Source organism: Bufo bufo, chromosome 6, assembly GCF_905171765.1.
Source record: "Bufo bufo chromosome 6, aBufBuf1.1, whole genome shotgun sequence".
Classification (NCBI taxonomy): Eukaryota; Metazoa; Chordata; class Amphibia; order Anura; family Bufonidae; genus Bufo; species Bufo bufo.
In genome coordinates this window covers 139,804,757-139,822,054 of record NC_053394.1, presented here as the reverse complement: position 1 = coordinate 139,822,054, position 17,298 = coordinate 139,804,757, and the positions used below count along the sequence as shown (strand labels likewise).

General features: G+C 45.2%; 1 protein-coding gene across 1 annotated transcript; it reads right to left on the bottom strand.

Annotated features, from left to right (window-relative positions):
* Nucleotides 1-400: 400 nt before the first annotated feature.
* Nucleotides 401-15,595, bottom strand: AURKA (aurora kinase A). The gene is made up of 8 exons (XM_040436531.1): nt 15,532-15,595; nt 13,601-13,886; nt 8,852-8,927; nt 8,461-8,652; nt 6,004-6,142; nt 4,584-4,732; nt 1,424-1,598; nt 401-798 (listed from the first exon to the last, which is right to left on the bottom strand). Exons 1-8 carry the CDS (start codon nt 15,586-15,588, stop codon nt 619-621), a joined length of 1,254 nt encoding a protein of 417 aa, XP_040292465.1. The 5' UTR covers nt 15,589-15,595; the 3' UTR covers nt 401-618.
* Nucleotides 15,596-17,298: the final 1,703 nt, after the last annotated feature.

The window sequence follows — 17,298 nt, the reverse complement described above, 5'->3', positions numbered from 1 at the left end:
TGCGGACAAGAATAGGACATGTTATTTTTTTTGCGGGGCCGCGGAACGGAGCAACGGATGCAGATAGCACACGGAGTTTGCGACCCCATTGAAGTAAATGGGTCCACATCTGAGGACCCAAACGGCCGTGTGCATGAGGCCTAAACTGCACTAGGCCCATTTGGTTGCAATTCCTCCCCGTTTTCAAGATCTCTACTAAAACACAGAGGTTTCCATTCATAGAAAGCAACCACACCAGAAAAACCTTAATTTTTTTTTTTATTATTTAAAATTCGTAAAAGTTGTCTTTTACACACATTGAAAAAAAGACAGAACACATTAAAAATGTAAAGAATTTCTAACAGGTAAATTTACATAGTAGATCAGGACGACTCAGTCACCGAAACAAGCAGCTGGTGAAGACTGCACCCGCAGCCTCAATAAATACATGACAGCATTCATAGCTCACTATTGCACTGTCATCCTTGCCTGAAAGATACAGATCTCATCCACAGGCTCTTCTTACACTTCCATGTATTCACAGCAGACCATCGCTCTCTCAGGCCTCACAGGGAAATCGGGAATTACTAGATATCATGATGTGATGAACATTCTGTAGTGTGGCGCACCCTTTTCAAGTCACTGAGTTTTGCCAGAGTTGTTCTCTGGCTTAGTGGGGTGCTTGGTGGAGTTCTGCACAATCCAGGGGTGTTCAAGTACATCCTTTAGAGGCAGCCTGTGGCTAGGGTTGTGCTTCAGCAGTTTAGAGATGAGGTCTCTGGCCCCCTCCGAGACATAAGGAGGGTATCGAAACTCCACCTGTGGAGAGCAGAGCACGGTGGTCAACAGAAAAAAGTGTCCATGCAAGTCTAATCTCAGTCTACCCATGAGGGTCCATTCACACGCCCACATCCGTTCCGCAATTTTGTGGAACAGGTGCGTACCCATTCATTTTTAAAGGGGCCGGAATGTGCTGTCCACATCCGCACTTCTGTTCCGCAAAAAAAGAAAAATCGGAGATCATGTCCGCAATTGTTCTATGAGAGTGCTGCACATTGCCGGTGTTGTGCAGATCCACATACGGACGTGTGAGTGGACCCTAAACCTAGAAATAGGTTTTCTTCATCTAGGTTTACAATTTTGAGTACATTTCAGATTACTAAGGGCTATATAATAAAGAGCACCCACCTTCCATGAGGGAGGTGCCCCTCACCGATTACCCATCATCACAGAAGCATCTACTGTGCAGAAATGCTCAGCCGGACAATACATGAACAATGCTTCTAGTGGCCCCTGGCATTAGAAGCAGTAGGTGAACAGCACTGGAAAGGAGGCATAGCAGTGACAGCAGCAGAAGTTCCACACTTCTGGTCACACATACCATGGAACACTAGTCTGACTGATAACAGGAAGCAAAAGGATGGGACAAAATACTAGACATTACCTTTGAAATTCTGCGGTATGTTTCCTGGTGCGTTTCAGCTTCAAAGGGAGGCTTCCCGACCAGAAACTCGTAGCAGAGAACGCCGAGACTCCACAGGTCAACCTTTTCGTCATGCATTCGACCCTCAATCATTTCAGGGGGTAGGTAGTCCAAGGTTCCACACAGCGTGGTCCTCCTGAGGGAAAAAAAATAAAATAAAAAGTTAATTCATTAAAATTAAGAGTTGAACTCTGTCCAGGTTCAGTACAGAAAGCGGAGATTAGTCAGATAATTTGAAAATTGGAGAGCATAAAAACACGCTATGGAAAAACAGCATGGCCTTGGGTGAAGGCCATTCACATCATACCATGGAGAACGCAGCAGGAAGCTGTTACCATGACACTAGTCCTGTAATCTGTACTGAAGTACATTACGTGCTGCATGTCGTCTGTACCCCCTCAGGGTGATCGATACAAGAGACCGTGGAAGGGAATAGTGCGATATAACAAGCACTTTTATTTTGAGGAGATTATCAGGGAATGCTGGAAAATAAGCCCTGAACCCTGCAGAACTGAGGATTTAACTGTTAAAATATAAAATACTATTCAGCTTGGAACAAAAACGTGAGAAGGGGGGGGTCCAGGATTGTGGCCATTTTTATGCAGCCCCCAGAGCGCATTGTGCCTCTTGATTTTATTTTTTTTAATTTAGCCAGCAAAAGCAGCAATATTGATAATAACAATACATTAGTAAGTAGCTGGTCTTAAAGGGAACCTGTCACCTGGATTTTGGGTATAGAGCGGAGGACATAGGCTGCTAGATCACCGCTAGCACATCTGTAATATCCAGTCCCCATAGCTCTGTGTGCTTTTATTGTGTAAAAAAAACGACTTGATACATATGCAAATTAACATAAAAGAGTCATATCTTACTTGTGTGATCAGAGAAGAGTCATATTTTCAAGCTCTGACTCATCTCAGGTTAATTTGCATATGTATCAAATCGGTTTTTATACACAATAAAAGCACACAGAGCTATGAGGACTGGATATTACAGATGTGCTAGCGGTGATCTAGCAGCCCATGTCCTTAGCTCTATACACAAAATCCAGGTGACAGGTTCCCTTTAACTTCCTCTACATAAATGCTGTTTGCTAAAGTGACAACCCCTTTAATACAAACTTTTAATCAGATTACACCGAGTGTTCTAGTAAGTCTGGTTACCATGACTAGAAGCCTCACTGGTTTTGGAGAATCTCTACAGTCAGATTGACAATAGCCATTACTTTAATCCTTTGGTCAAGATGACCCAGTGAAGAAAATTCTTATCCACTTGTTTCACATTGCCATCGACCAGTTTACGTGAAGCCTTCATCCCTCATTAGTTTCATATTGCTGCCTCATATCAGTAAGAAATGTAATAAAGTGTTTGCTCTAGCTTCTGCTGACAGGTAGGAGAGGGGAGAGCAAGGTGACCTCAAGATAAATGCTGCTCCATTATACCAGAACCAGTTTCTGAATAAGGGTCCATTCACACGTCAGACACTGGCAATGTGCGTTCCGCATTTTGCGGACCGCACATTGCCGGCACTTAATAGAAAATGCCTAATCTTGTCCGCAGTTGCAGACAATAGGACATGTTCTATTTTTATTTCGGGAACGGAATTGCAGACCCGGAAAGCACATAGTGCGGCCCCATAGAAATGAATGGGTTGGCAATTCCGTTCCGCAAAAATGCGTAACAGAATTGCGGACGTGTGAATGGACCCTTACAGCTGCGAGCCTCTCCTGTGTCTGCTTTCAGGTGGCGATTCAGGGCACGGTCTCAATATCGTACAATGAAGGCTTTCAATTAACATTTAGTCTCAAAATGCATTTTAAAAGGATTCTTTTGTAAAGTTAAACATTTTTTAAATGCTTACATTTGGGTGTCTGGGGAAAAAGCGGTGTGACAACCCGAACAATATGGCCACAAATTCTGCAGATCTGACAGATGTCCCTCATCATAGAAACTGACGTGTGACTGCACTGTACACGGTTCTTGAGGCAGCGGCCTCATGGCATACCCTATGGCAGATGGTGCACCTCATTTTCACACTTACAAAATCGAACCCCAATTTGATGTTGCAGTGCCTCGGACCCAACTAATCCTACCGATGTCCATCTACTTTACCTTCCTCTCCCCATTATATTTTTGGGTACCATCTCCTTACAGAATCTTCTACATTTACCTGATCGAGGGGGGTCGGAACGTCAGTTCCAGTCTAAAGTGAATTCAGTCTGCCCTCACTTCCCACAATATCACTCCTCCTCTCAGAAGAATGCATCCCTATTCTCCATTACGCTTAAAACACATGTTTTAAAATGTTAACAAACCACTTTTTACTGTCTGACAATCACCTCCTGTTCATTTTACCTTCACTTGCCAACTACCCACAGTTCACCAGGGGATTGTGTCAGCACAAAGTAGATCTGAGCAAACCGTACTTCCAAATGAGGATGAGAGCATGCACGTAGGGTTACAGGGTAAGACCACGCACAGAACATGGAGGTCTATGGGTCTCGCATGACTATACCGTGAATTTTTTATAGGAATAAATATTACTCATTAGGTACATTGGGTTATAATAAAGAAACAAGGTACACTTCAACTATTTTGCCTTAAAAGGGAACCTATCACCAGGATTTTGTGTATAGAGCTGAGGACATGGGTTGTTAGATGGCCGCTAGCACATCCGCAATACCCAGTCCCCATAGCTCTGTTAATTTGCATATGTATCATTTTTTTTTTTTTACACAATAAAAGCACACAGAGCTATAGGGACTGGGTATTGCGGATGTGCTAGCGGCCATCTAGCAACCCATGTCCTCAGCTCTATACACAAAATCCTGGTGACAGGTTCCCTTTAAGTCTCATTCACATGTCAGTCATTTCTAGCAGTTGATTGTGAGCCAAAACCAGGATTGGACCCTCCACAGACAATGTATAAGGGAGAGATCGGCTCCTGTTCTGTGTTTAGGCTCCAAATCACTGATGGAAATCACTGACGTGTGAATGAGGCTTTATCCTCGTTCAGATCTGTAGGGAAGCGATCAGGCTGATGTTAGGATTGCAGGAACCAGACTCCACTGTACTTGAAGCTGTCAGTTTGCAGTTCTGCTGGAAAGCAAGCACGACTCACCTGGAAGATGGGGCATGCACTGACCACCCAAAGTCTGCAATCTTCAGCTCCCCGTTGGACCCCAGGAGGAGATTCTCAGGCTTGATGTCCCTGTGTATCACTTTTTTGGAGTGACAATAGAGAAGTGCATCTGCCAGCTCGGTGATGTACTGCAACGAGAGAACACTTCAAAGAACGAGGAGCATTTGTCTGCCCGTCACTGAAGACCAAAGGCTACTGCTGCCACCCAGGGAGAGCTCACATCCAAGTACCCAGCTGCCAGTAACGGCCTATACAGACCAATAAACCTTTGCATGTGGTTTGGGTCTGTTCCATTTTCAAAGTCAATGAAGGAAATTGGTACATGTACTGCATATATACAGCAGAATCCATGTAATACGGAAGGATCAGACCTTTCCATATATCATCCGATAATTCCAAATTTACCACTGTATGAGGAACCAGGTCTGGTCCATGTCATGTTATTATAAAGCCATCAGTTACTGGGATTGTTGCCTGTAAGCCTCACTTCATGTCTCCAAGAGAAGGAGCTCCACTTTGCTGTCAATGACTGTAATAAATCCATCAGATTCAGTTTAAACCCTGCACTAATCAAATGGAAGAGTCAAAGAAGATGAGCCGACAAGGATCAACTCAACGACACTCAAAAGACATTAGGGAGTTGTGGAAGCAGCATCTCAATCCAAAAAGCTGGAGAGGATTGAAAGACCATTTGGAGGGCAGTTTTACCCAAGATAAGGCTGGACAGAAAGCACAAGCTGTTACATCAACTTAGTAGGACCATACTATGATTCTTTACCAAAATCATGTGTGGTGTCTTGGCATGGGGGGGGGGGGGGGGGGGGGGGGGAAGTGGTTTGAAAGCTTTACACAAATATTCAGGGGGGCCAGCAACAACTGCTTAGTGAACTGGCCCATAGTTACATGCAGATTGATCAGGAGGGTCAAGTTATAAAAATCAAACGTTACAATATTAGATGTGGTCAAGTCAATAAAACGTCAAAGTCCTCCAGTTAAATTCAGCCTTGACAATTTTGCAGAGGCCAGCAGCCAACATTGCATGGGTAGTCATGGTGACACTAGCGCTAGGGAAAAAGCGCTCATTCAAGATGCTCCTCTGAGTGCTTGCAAGTATTAGATGTCGGCACAGAACAAATACAATCTCATTCACATGTGGAGCAGGGAGACAGCACTGTGCCATCTGAAGTGCTACTGCCATACAATACTAGCAGTCAGTGAACACGGGCAGAACGTGGCTCCTGTTTCTAACAGCAGCAGATCTGCAGGCAGGGAGAAGCAATCGCGCAGCTTCCCTGGTTTATGGACATAGACTTCTAAGGAGACATTATTTTGAGGAGTTTCCCTCCCTCTAGTCATGATAATGTAACAATTTGAGAGGTCAGTGATAAATTTTACTTACAGTGGCAGATCTCTTGTCATCAAATTTTGTGCACCTCTGAAGTTCCCTGTACAGCTCCCCACGGGGGGCATAATCCAAGATCAGGTAGACTCTTGTGGCATCGTGAAAGTAACCATAAAGCCTGAGAATGTTCGGATGCCTAAGACAGTGTACAAAGGTTAGTATTCGCGAGTCAAAAACAGACGTGTACAAGACCAATTATATTCCACCCCACATGCCAGCGTTTCCATTTCATGCCTTATCAGGTGTAGTTCACTTTCTGGAACTACACAGCTTTGTTAACCTTGTAGTGGACAGGGCCAGTCACCACAGCTGGGATGTCAATGGCAGCAGCGCTGCAGTGAAAATGCTCTGTCCACTGCAAAGTTAACCGATGTGTAGTTCTGGCACCGACTACTGGTGATGGAGCTACAGCTAACAGATGATCAGGTTGCAGGGTGTCAAACAGCTAGGGATGGCCTATCCTGAGGACATCCCTTTAATATGGATATCAGCTTACTATGCTGTTAGGCTAATCCAGCCCCTCAGTACAGTGCTACAAGTTCACTGTATTCTGGGTGGGTCAGAGTCTGCTGTGTCCATGAGGAGCACATCCTTGCAGCCCCTGAGGAAGATAATTGTTGGCTGCCATACACAGTATGTACATGCAGATATACAGCCAATGTCACAGTAAGGGCTCATTCAGACGGCCGTATGCTGTCCGCAAAAATACTGAATGCTATCCGTTTTTTTCCGGATCCGCAAAAAAAAATGAAACATGTCCTATACTTGTCCGTGAAAATCAGGACATGGCCCCATTGAAGTCTATGGGTCCGCAAAAATACTGAATGCTATCCGTTTTTTTGCAGATCCGGACAGCATACGGCCGTCTGAATGAGCCCTAACAGTAGTGGTGGGTCATTGACATGAGGAAACAAGATGTAAGCAGAAATGGAGCCCTGCACTATACTCAGGTTTCTCCTATTCAGCAGTACTTTCCGTTACATTTATGGAGAAGTTAGGACTACTTAAATTGACTGCAGAATGTTTTAGTGTCTCAATGTTCTAACTATTTTTTTTATTTTTTTTTGAGCGATTTTCTTATGTAGGGTCTCATTTTTTGCAGGATGAGGTGACGGTTTTATTGGTACCATTTTGTTTGATATACACCTTTTTGATCGCTTGGTGTTGCACTTTGTGATGTAAGGTGACAAAAATGGCTTTATTTACACTATTTATTTTTTATGGTGTTTATTGGACGGGGTCTATCATTTGATATATTTAGAGACGGTCGTTACGGACGCGGTGATACCCAATATGTGCATTTTATTTTTTCATAGGAAAAGGCAATTTTTATTTTTTATTTTACATATTTATTTATACTTTTTTTATCAAGTCCCTCTTGGATCTTGAAGATCCAGTGGGGCTGATGGCTTTACTATACTTTGCAATGCTCTTGCATTGCAAAGTATAATACTATCAGATGCCCTGTAGATGGCAACACTAGACGCTTTTGCAAAGCGTCCGGTTGCCATGGCAACCATCGGGCGCTGCCATCGCAGCGCGCCAGCCCCGATGGTGGAGAGAGGGAGCCCCCTCCCTCTATTAACCCCATGGATGCCGCTGCATCTATGGGGTTACAGCAGAGTGTCAGCATAGAGCTGACACTCTGCTGATGGCGGCAGCTCAGGAATGGAGCCGCCACCATCACACACAGCAGGGGTACCGAACGGCCAACATTGAGGGAGGCTGAGGCAGCACAAATGGGGGCAGGAGCTGCTTGAATATGGAGATAAGCTTCAGGGGCAGGCGGACACAAGGGGGGGGGGGGGGGGGTTGGAGGGGCACGAGGAACACTACCCGATTTCAGGCTCTGACCTGCAGAGCGCAGATCAGAGCCTGAAACCGGCATTTTTTCACTGCCGCCATCAGATTCGGATCGATTGCCGGCAAGGGCCCACTCTGATTGGTCCCTTGCCGGCATTACTTAACTGTATGCTGTCCGTGACAGCAGCAGGACAGGGGCAGAGGCTTTAATCCAAGCGCTTTGCAGCGCTTGGATTAAAGAACTGGCTTGACGTTAATACACGTGATAGCTGCACGGGGCATGTGCAAATATCACGTATATAAACGGACACACTGCTCGTTTCCATGGTTACGAGTGATTGGACACTATAGAAAAAAAATAAATATGTAAAATGCACCAGCCGATGTGCAGTCCCATGATCCTGGCCAAAGAGGTCAGCACTTTTTCCTATACGGTGCAAGCATGGCCACCACTGATTAATTGCATGGTGGTCATAACTATAGAAACAGTGTATATAATGTGATTATATAAAATAAAAAAAATTATGAATCAAGCCAGAAAAGGAGGCAATATGGACAACAGTGCATTAGTAAGTGGCTTGTATTAACTTTATCTACATGATAAATGCCACTTGTAGTGACAAAACCGCTTTAAACTGCAGAAGAACCCACCTCAAGTGAGACTGGATTTCCACCTCTCTCCGTAGCTGATGCTCCACCCCAGCTTTCTCCAGCTGGGACTTGAACAGAACCTTCAGTGCCAGGATGAATTTACTCTGCTTCTCCCGAGCCAAGTACACATTGCCAAACTTTCCTTTTCCTAAAGGACGTCCAATCTCAAAGTCTTCAAGACACCACTGCTTTCTGTAGGAATAAACAAGTTTATAATATAATATCTTCTGTACATTGTGCAGACTGAGGGATGGGGAGCCCATGTACAAACTTGAGCACCTTTGAAACAGTCACACGCAAAACAGTTCAGTTGGGCTCTTTGGGGAGGGCATATTACACTATAAAATTCCGATATTGCAACCAAAATCATTTCATAAATCAAGCTACTCACTTTCTACCCTCTTCCTTGGGAATGGGTGTGGCCAGAGCCATGTTCTGTTCAGCAGCCTTCTTTTCTACATCTGATCCTAGTGAAAGAACCAAATACATTAGTCCAACACCAATCTGGACAGGAATATATATATATATATATATATATATATATTATACACACACACACATACATATATACACATATACATATATATATACACACACACACACTCACTCTCGAGTATAAGACGAGTTTTTTGGCACATATTTTTGTGCTCAAAAAGCCTCCTCGTCTTATACTCGAGTCTAGGTCTTAGCTCCGGTAATACAGGCAGTGCGGGGGGCGGCGCTCACTCACTGACGTCACGCGCCTTCTCCCACTAGGCGGCGCAGGCGCGTGACGTCAGTGAGTGAGCGCCGCTCCCCGCACTGCCTGTATTACCGGAGCAAAGACAAAGTAAGATATCCACAGTTAAAGGTTACTTATATATACTGCTGTGAGCGTCGGGGAGGGGGATCTGTGGATGGCACTGTAGGGGGATCTGTGGATGGCACTGTTTAGGGGGGGGGGGGGGGGATCTGTGGATGGCACTGTTTAGGGGGGGGGGGGGGTCTGTGGATGGCACTGTTTGGGGGGGGGGGGATCTGTGGATGGCACTGTTTAGGGGGGGGGGGATCTGTGGATGGCACTGTTTAGGGGGGGGGGATCTGTGGATGGCACTGTTTAGGGGGGGGGGATCTGTGGATGGCACTGTTTAGGGGGGGGGGATCTGTGGATGGCACTGTTTAGGGGGGGGATCTGTGGATGGCACTGTTTAGGGGGGGGGGGGGGGATCTGTGGATGGCACTGTTTAGGGGGGGGATCTGTGGATGGCACTGTTTAGGGGGGGGGGGGATCTGTGGATGGCACTGTTTAGGGGGGGGGGGGGATCTGTGGATGGCACTGTTTAGGGGGGGGGGGATCTGTGGATGGCACTGTTTAGGGGGGGGGATCTGTGGATAGCACTGTTTAGGGGGGGGGGATATCTGTGGATGGCTCCCTGTATTTAATGCAGAGTGTGTGTGTATATAATGCACACGCACTGCATTAAATACAGGGAGTCACCCTCTTGCAGATGTGTGTATATAATGTAGAGTGTGTGCATTATATACACATACACTCTGCATTATAGCTGCATTTCCCACCCTAGTCTTATACTAGAGTCAATAATTTTTCCCATTTTTTTGGGGTAAAATTAGGGGCTCGGCTTATACTCGGGTCGGCTTATACGGTATATAAATTACAATGTCTCAGGGTATGATTTGACCCTAGCTTATCATCCTAGTCTACAAAAGTTTTCCATGCAGATACACATTGGACAGAAATGATTGACAACGGTGCTCTCAGCAAGTCTGCCTGCTACAGTTACTGTCACATTGTTTTTTTGCTGTATGGTTTTGAGATCTGGCAGAACCACAGCAAAAACACTTTCATTCTAACACAACCGCCTGCATTATATAGGAAGTGAAAACCTACAAAAAATAAATAAAATAAATGGTCTAAGAACAATTCTATCCTCCTGGATGGAAGTATATGGGGGATTGATGGACAAGGCCTGGATCTCCCCTATCCTTCTAGCTGACGTGATTGCTACTGAAAAGGTACATTTAAGAGTCAACATTCTGATAGATCTCAGAAATGGGTTCAAAGGGTCCTTTCAAACACCAACACTAAATTTAGGTCCCAGGGAGAAACTTGGGAAATCCTAGACAGAACGTCCCTCGCTATTGCTTTACAAAACCTCATGATAAGAGGATGGCCAGCTAATCTAACGTCAAACAAAATGCTTAAAGCCGAAATCCCCTATGCATTAGCAGTGACCTTTCAAAAACCAGGCCGTCAAGTGAAGGCCCTTTACTGGAGGGTGGATGACTGGCCCCTGGCTTAATAAGTCCAGGATCTCTGGTAGCACCCAAGGCTCCCTGACTGAAAGACGCCTCAGCCACGTGAACCAAGGGGGGGGGGGGGGGGGGGGGGGAGAACAAAAAAAAAAAAAAACCTTTTCCACCTTTCTGTTGGATCGTGTAGCGAAGAGTGTATCCACTGATGGTTCCCCCAAATCTGTACTAGCTGGGAGAAAACCCCCGATTTAGGGACCACTCTCTGGTCTAGTTTGTGACGACTCAAAAAGTCTGCCTGTTGGTTGTCCACTCCCCTGATATGAAGGGCCGACAATGACAGGACTCTCTTCTAGTAAAGAAAAAAATCTGAGCAGCTATTTGCTGTAACTATGGATCTGGTCCCTCCCTGGTGAATCATGAGCTACAACGGAACAGTTTTCTGACAAAAAGCTTTGTGAAGATCCGTGGTGCCATGGAGAGTCCAAAGGGTAGCACCTGGAACTTAAAATGTCTCAGACATCCCTGCATCTTCAGTGCCACTCTCAGGAACCTCTGATGAGCCGGGTATATTGGAAGATGGTAATATGCGTCCCTGATGTCCAGGACCACCATATGACAGTACCTGTACAGGAGGTCCACTAATGACTTCATTGTCTCCATTTAAAATTTTCTGTATACTAAGAACTTGTTTAATTTCTTTAAATTTATGATGGTTCTGAATTCTCCATTGTCTTTTTTTACCAGAAAAACGTTGGAGTAGAACCCTATACCTTCTTCTGATTGAGGACAAGAGATAAGCGCCCCTTTTAGGCCTCTTGCACACAAACGTGTGCAGCCCGCAATGCATGAAACTGTCACCTCTACTATGCTACCCTCGCTGAGCGTTTCTAAATGTTTATTTTGTTACCCTAAACATATAAATGACACTTAATTTCATTTGCACACGAATTCAATAAGTATTATGCATTTTTGTACTTCCCGCCTTTTATGCAAATTAACATAAGAGTCATATCGTGTGACCAGAGAAGAGTCATATTTTCGAGCTCTGACTCATCTCAGGTTAATTTGCATATGTATCAAATCAGTTTTTATACACTATAAAAGCACACAGAGCTATGGGGACTGGGTATTGCTGATGTGCTAGCGGCCATCTACCAACCCATGTCCTCAGCTCTATACACAAAATCCAGGTGACAGGTTCCCTTTAAGGACTTGGCCATTTTTTGCAAATCTGACCAGTATCACTTTAAGTGCTGATAACTTAAAAACGCTTTGACTTATCCAGGCCGTTCTGAGATTTATTTATTTTTGGCACATATTGTACTTCATGACACTGGTAAAATGAAGTAAAAAAAAAAAAAAAATCCATTTTTATTTATAAAAAAAAAAATACCAAATTTACCCAAAATTTGTAAAAAAAAAAAATTGCAAATTTCAAAGTTTCAATTTCTCTACTTCTATAATACATAGTAATACCTCCAAAAATAGTTATTACTTTACATTCCCCATATGTCTACATGTTTGGATCATTTTGGGGATGTTACAAGGCTTAGAAGTTTAGAAGCAAATCTTGAAATTTTTCAGAAAGTTTCAAAAACCCAATTTTTAGGCACCAGTTCAGGTCTGAAGTCACTTTGTGAGGCTTACATAATAGAAACCACCCAAAAATGACCCCATTTTATAAACTACCCCCCTCAAGGTATTCTAAACTGATTTAACAAACTTCGTTAACCCTTTAGGTGTTCCACAAGAATTAATGGAAAATAGAGATACAATTTCAAAATTTCATTAGCCCCGCCCAGGCCAGTGATACTAGTCGTGACGTCAGTGGGTTGGCGGTAAACAGTGAGAAGGCTGCGGCGCTGCTGGAGCACCGCTGCCTTCTCAAACAGCTGATCAGCGGGGTCCCGGGTGTCGGACCCCCGCCGATCAGATGCTGATGATCTATCCAGAGGCTAGATAATCAGTTAAATGAAAGTGCAGAACCCCTTTTAAATATCTGTGCGTAGGATCCTCTCTCCTGGTGCAGTCATACGACGATGGGAAAGAAGAAATAAATCCGACACCGTGGACTTACATGGTTTTTGGTGCTGGATCCGGCATATTCACTTTCCCATGCTGCACACAAACACTTCTTGCAGCGATTTTCTGCCAGCATGGGAATGCAAGAAACAAACAGAATGGATCCTGGTGCACTTTGTTCCAGTTTGTTTAGTTTTGTCCCCATTGACAAAGAACACGGACAAAACTGAAGTGTTGTGCTGTGGTTTTGAGAGACTGCTGGATCTAAAAACCAGACAGCACAACGCAGATGTGAAAGTAGCCCAGGACTTCCACCAGAACAGAAATCTAGACTAGACTGTTAGAGATGGCGCGCACCTCCTGTTCAAACAGCTGATCGGCAGGGGTGCCGGGTATCGTGACACCCGCCGATCTGATATTGATTACCTATCCTGAGGATAGGTCATCAATATTAAAAGTGCGGAGAACCCCTTTAATTCATTTCTATGGGAGAGCAGAAAATAGCCAAGCACTGGCTCAGCTGTTTCCATAAGCCCCATAGAAGTGAAAGGAGATGCAGCAGAGTTTGCGTGGTGCGCTTTCCATTCATTTAAATGGAACTGCCAAAAATAGCCAAGCGCACACTCTGCTATTTTTGGCACTCCCATAGAAATGAACGAAGGGTGGCTGTGCATGCGTGGTACGCCCTCCTTTGCAGGCTCAGTTCTAAGTTAAGGGTCCCAAAGGTGGGACCCGCACGTATCAAACACTGGGAGCATGTCCTAGCTTTATGTATCTGATTCAATAAGAAGTTTATTATAGAACCATCCTGAAACATGAGGGTCGATTGTGGTATCCATTACAATTCCAGCAGGGAACATCTTACCCACTGAGCTACTGGTCAGTGTTGGGTCCTTATTCTCATTCACCAGCTGTGGTTTGCATGGATGTTGTATGGGAGCAGTAGGCTTTGGTTGAGTCTGATTGGTCGGCTGTGCAGTCTGTTGCTTCTGATTGGGTACCACAGGCTTTTGAATCGGGACCCTCTGTGGCATGTTGGATGAGCAGAGAATTCTCTGTGGAGCCGTGCCACTTCCAGCTTGCTTTTCCTGGGTGGCATGTTGCTGGGTAACTGGAATACGTTTTGGTCCATCAGCAATAGAGGTCAAGCTCTGGTAAGAAAATATGCAAGAATTAAGATGGAATCATTCCAGCTTTCCACCATCAGCACTGCTGTCACGTAAAGAGTAATTAAACTTGAGTAAAATTTTAATAAGATGTTCCAAATGCCCGAATAGTTTTTCTAATATACTTTATTAAGGCATTTTGGATTTTTTATTAGTTTCCACCCCCTAAAGCACACCATTCCCTGTGCGCTTAAAATTGACATTTCTGTACACCGCCAACTGTAGACATTTTATGAATGGGGCCGCAGCAGCAATGCCTATGGGCAGGAGCGCATATTGCTGCTGCTGCTGCCCCACGGAGGATTACCAACTCCTGGCATAGCACATGGTTACCCTGTAATCATGTACTATGCCAGGATTAGCAGCGTGGGCCCCTGCTTCGCTAAGATAAAAGCAGACATGCAGTTCTTCCCACCATTTCTGTAACTCTTAGCCGTAAACTGGAGCCATGTACAGCAAGACATTCACTGCCATGATCGGCTGAGATGGGACAACGCCTTTAAGTCTAATTACAAATCTAACCTACTTGAGAATGCAAACAATTGTACCCAAATATCAGTCATTACAGGCTGAGGAGAAGCTGTCAGCCGGTACCCCCCTTTACATCAGCTTTCTCCCACCCTCCTCCCCAACATGGTGGAGGCCACCATACACATTAGAAGGCTGGTTCAGGGCTGAACCTGGATATAAGCTTTTTTTTATTCCCCGATTACATACGAGTGGAGCATTTACCTGCTCCAATGCTCCCCCTTGCTTCACAAGGCTCTGTTGTGTGCTGTGACATATTGGGTTTTGCATCACTACGCCAAGCAGACTTCTGCCCACCAGGGAGCCCGGTGACTTTACTGACACAGATGGATGGCTTATAGTACCCACCTCCAAAACAGCCTCTGGCAGTGCTACAAGCCATCAATCTGTGCCAGTGACATCACCAGGCAGAAGTCTCTGCTTGGCATAGTGAAGCAAAACCCGGTACATCACCGTCCGTAAACAAAATACCTTGCGCTGTGTGATAAAGCATCAGAGCAAGGAAATGCTCCACTCGTATGGAGTCGGGGGAAGAAAAGCTTTTGCCCAGGTTCAGCCCTGGACCCAGAGAATCATTTTAAGGTGTAGATATTGATGACCTATCCTCAGTATGGGTTATCACTAGGGATGAGCGAATCGTCGGATGAAATAGCCAAAGTCGATTTGCAGAAAACTTCATTCTAATACTGTACGTGGCAGGTTCTCCGTACAGTATTAGAATGTATTGGCTCCGATGAGCCAAAGTTATTGCTTCACGAAGTCTGAGACTTCGCGCAATAACTTGATAAATTCATTTGTATTGTAAAAAAACATTTCCCGAACTTGGGTTCGGTTCCAAGGAACCACGAAGTCGATTCTCTCATCCCTAGTTATCAATATCAGAGCAGCGGGGGTCTGGCACCCCATCAATCAGCCATTTTAAGCAGCCTCCATCTATTAAAACTACAGAGGATGGAGATAGAAGCAGAAGGCTCAGTCCAACCCTCAGGAGCCCCCCCTGAAACGGTGAAAACATTAACACCGCTGCACCATTACAGATCGCTTTATACGGACGCCCACAATAAGCCACGACAGAGCAGACTCTCCCAGTATCGCCCCATACCTTCACATTACAGCCAGAAAATCCACTGCGGTTCTCTTTGGCTGATCGCTGATCCATCGTGTCCTGCAATAACAGAATATCAATGGGTCAAATGTCTGCAAGGAAAGTCTAAAAGTGGAACTCTTATCAAAAACCCTACCTACGCAATGCCGAATACTTTTATGTTAGGGTTTTCTGAGACTTTTACACTGATGACCTATCCTATGAGTATCTAAGCAGTGGGTGTCAGACACCGGGGACCCTGCCCGTCAGCTGTTTAGAGAAGGCACCAGTGGTCACAGCTCAGCCCAATTCACTTCTACAGGGCTGAGCTGCTCCTAGGCCATGTCACTGGCCTAGGAAAAGCCGTGTCACTCACAGGAACACCGCTGATCGGCGGGGATCCCGGGTGTCTGACCCAGAGGATAGGTCATCAGTATAAAAAGCTCTGAAAACAGATACAAAAGTATTTCAGAGCAAAGATGACGGACAACAGGCACAACATTTAGAGGATGTTACAAGACACAGACAAGGCAGACGTTGGTTTCTTATTCACATTTGTATTTTTTCTGAATTTTGGGGAGACTATCGCCAGTAATAGAAAAAGGTGCAGTGAGCTGTCAAGTAAATCACTTGAAAGCAGCATTAAAATACAAACGACAGGCACAAAAAGCAGGATTTCAAGAACTGAATGAATTTAAGGCTAGTGATCTTGAAGCCCCGCATCATATACAGTCGAGTTCAACTGTAGGTTCTGGGCATGAAAACTGGCATCAAAGTGGGCAGATAGACAATTTTCAATTATTTGAATAAGCAGCTGATGTTTAAGGGGTTAAATAAATTCAGAGCATTGATCTCGCACTGCCAACATAGAGGGCAATGGCCTCATCATATGCAGTTGAGATCAGTGTGATACCAGTGGCCTGAATTCATTTAACCCCCTTAAAAAAAAATTAAAAAAAATCAGTGAAAAGTGTCCGTCTGCCCACTTGGATGCCAGTTTGTGCACAGAACCTGTGTGGGCCAGGCTGAACTCAACTGTATATGGCAGGGCTCCAGATGGCGACCAAAATGGTCACCAATGCGACTTAAAATTGCAAAATGGCGACAAGACTTTGTAGTCTTGTCGCCATTTGCGCCTAGACCCTCCGCTGCTCTGCCGCTTTCACACACGAGTTAAACTGATATGGGACGCGGTGCTGTCAGCACGTGCCATGTTCTTCTCAACAGCACAGGGGAGAAGGAGGCAGTCCCTCCCCCCTGTGCCGCTGCCAATGGGCTGATAGCAGGGAGGAGGAGGGGAGGGGCTGTCGACACTGCGCCACGAATATAGCTTATGCCTGAATACAAACGCAAGCTGCGGGTGCCGGCCATATCCCATACCTGGCACCCAGCCTCTGACTGCGCGCTGCGATCCGCCGCTATTAACCCCGTCAGGTGCTAATTGGACAAGTCCTCTTTCCAAAACAATCATAGGCTACTTTCACACTGGCGTTTTGGCTTTCCGTTGTTGAGATCCGTTCAGGGCTCTCACAAGCGGTCCAAAACAGATCAGTTTAGCCCGAATGCATTCTGAATGGAAAAGGATCCGCTCAGAATGCATCAGTTTGCCTCCGATCAGTCTCCATTCCGCTCTGGAGGCTGCCTGCAGCGTCTTGGTGTCCGTCTGATGAAACCGAGTCAAACGGATCCGTCCTGACACACAATGTAAGTCAATGGGGATGGTTTTCACTGACACAATCTAAAACGGATCCGTCCCCCATTGACTTTCAATGGTGTTCAAGACGG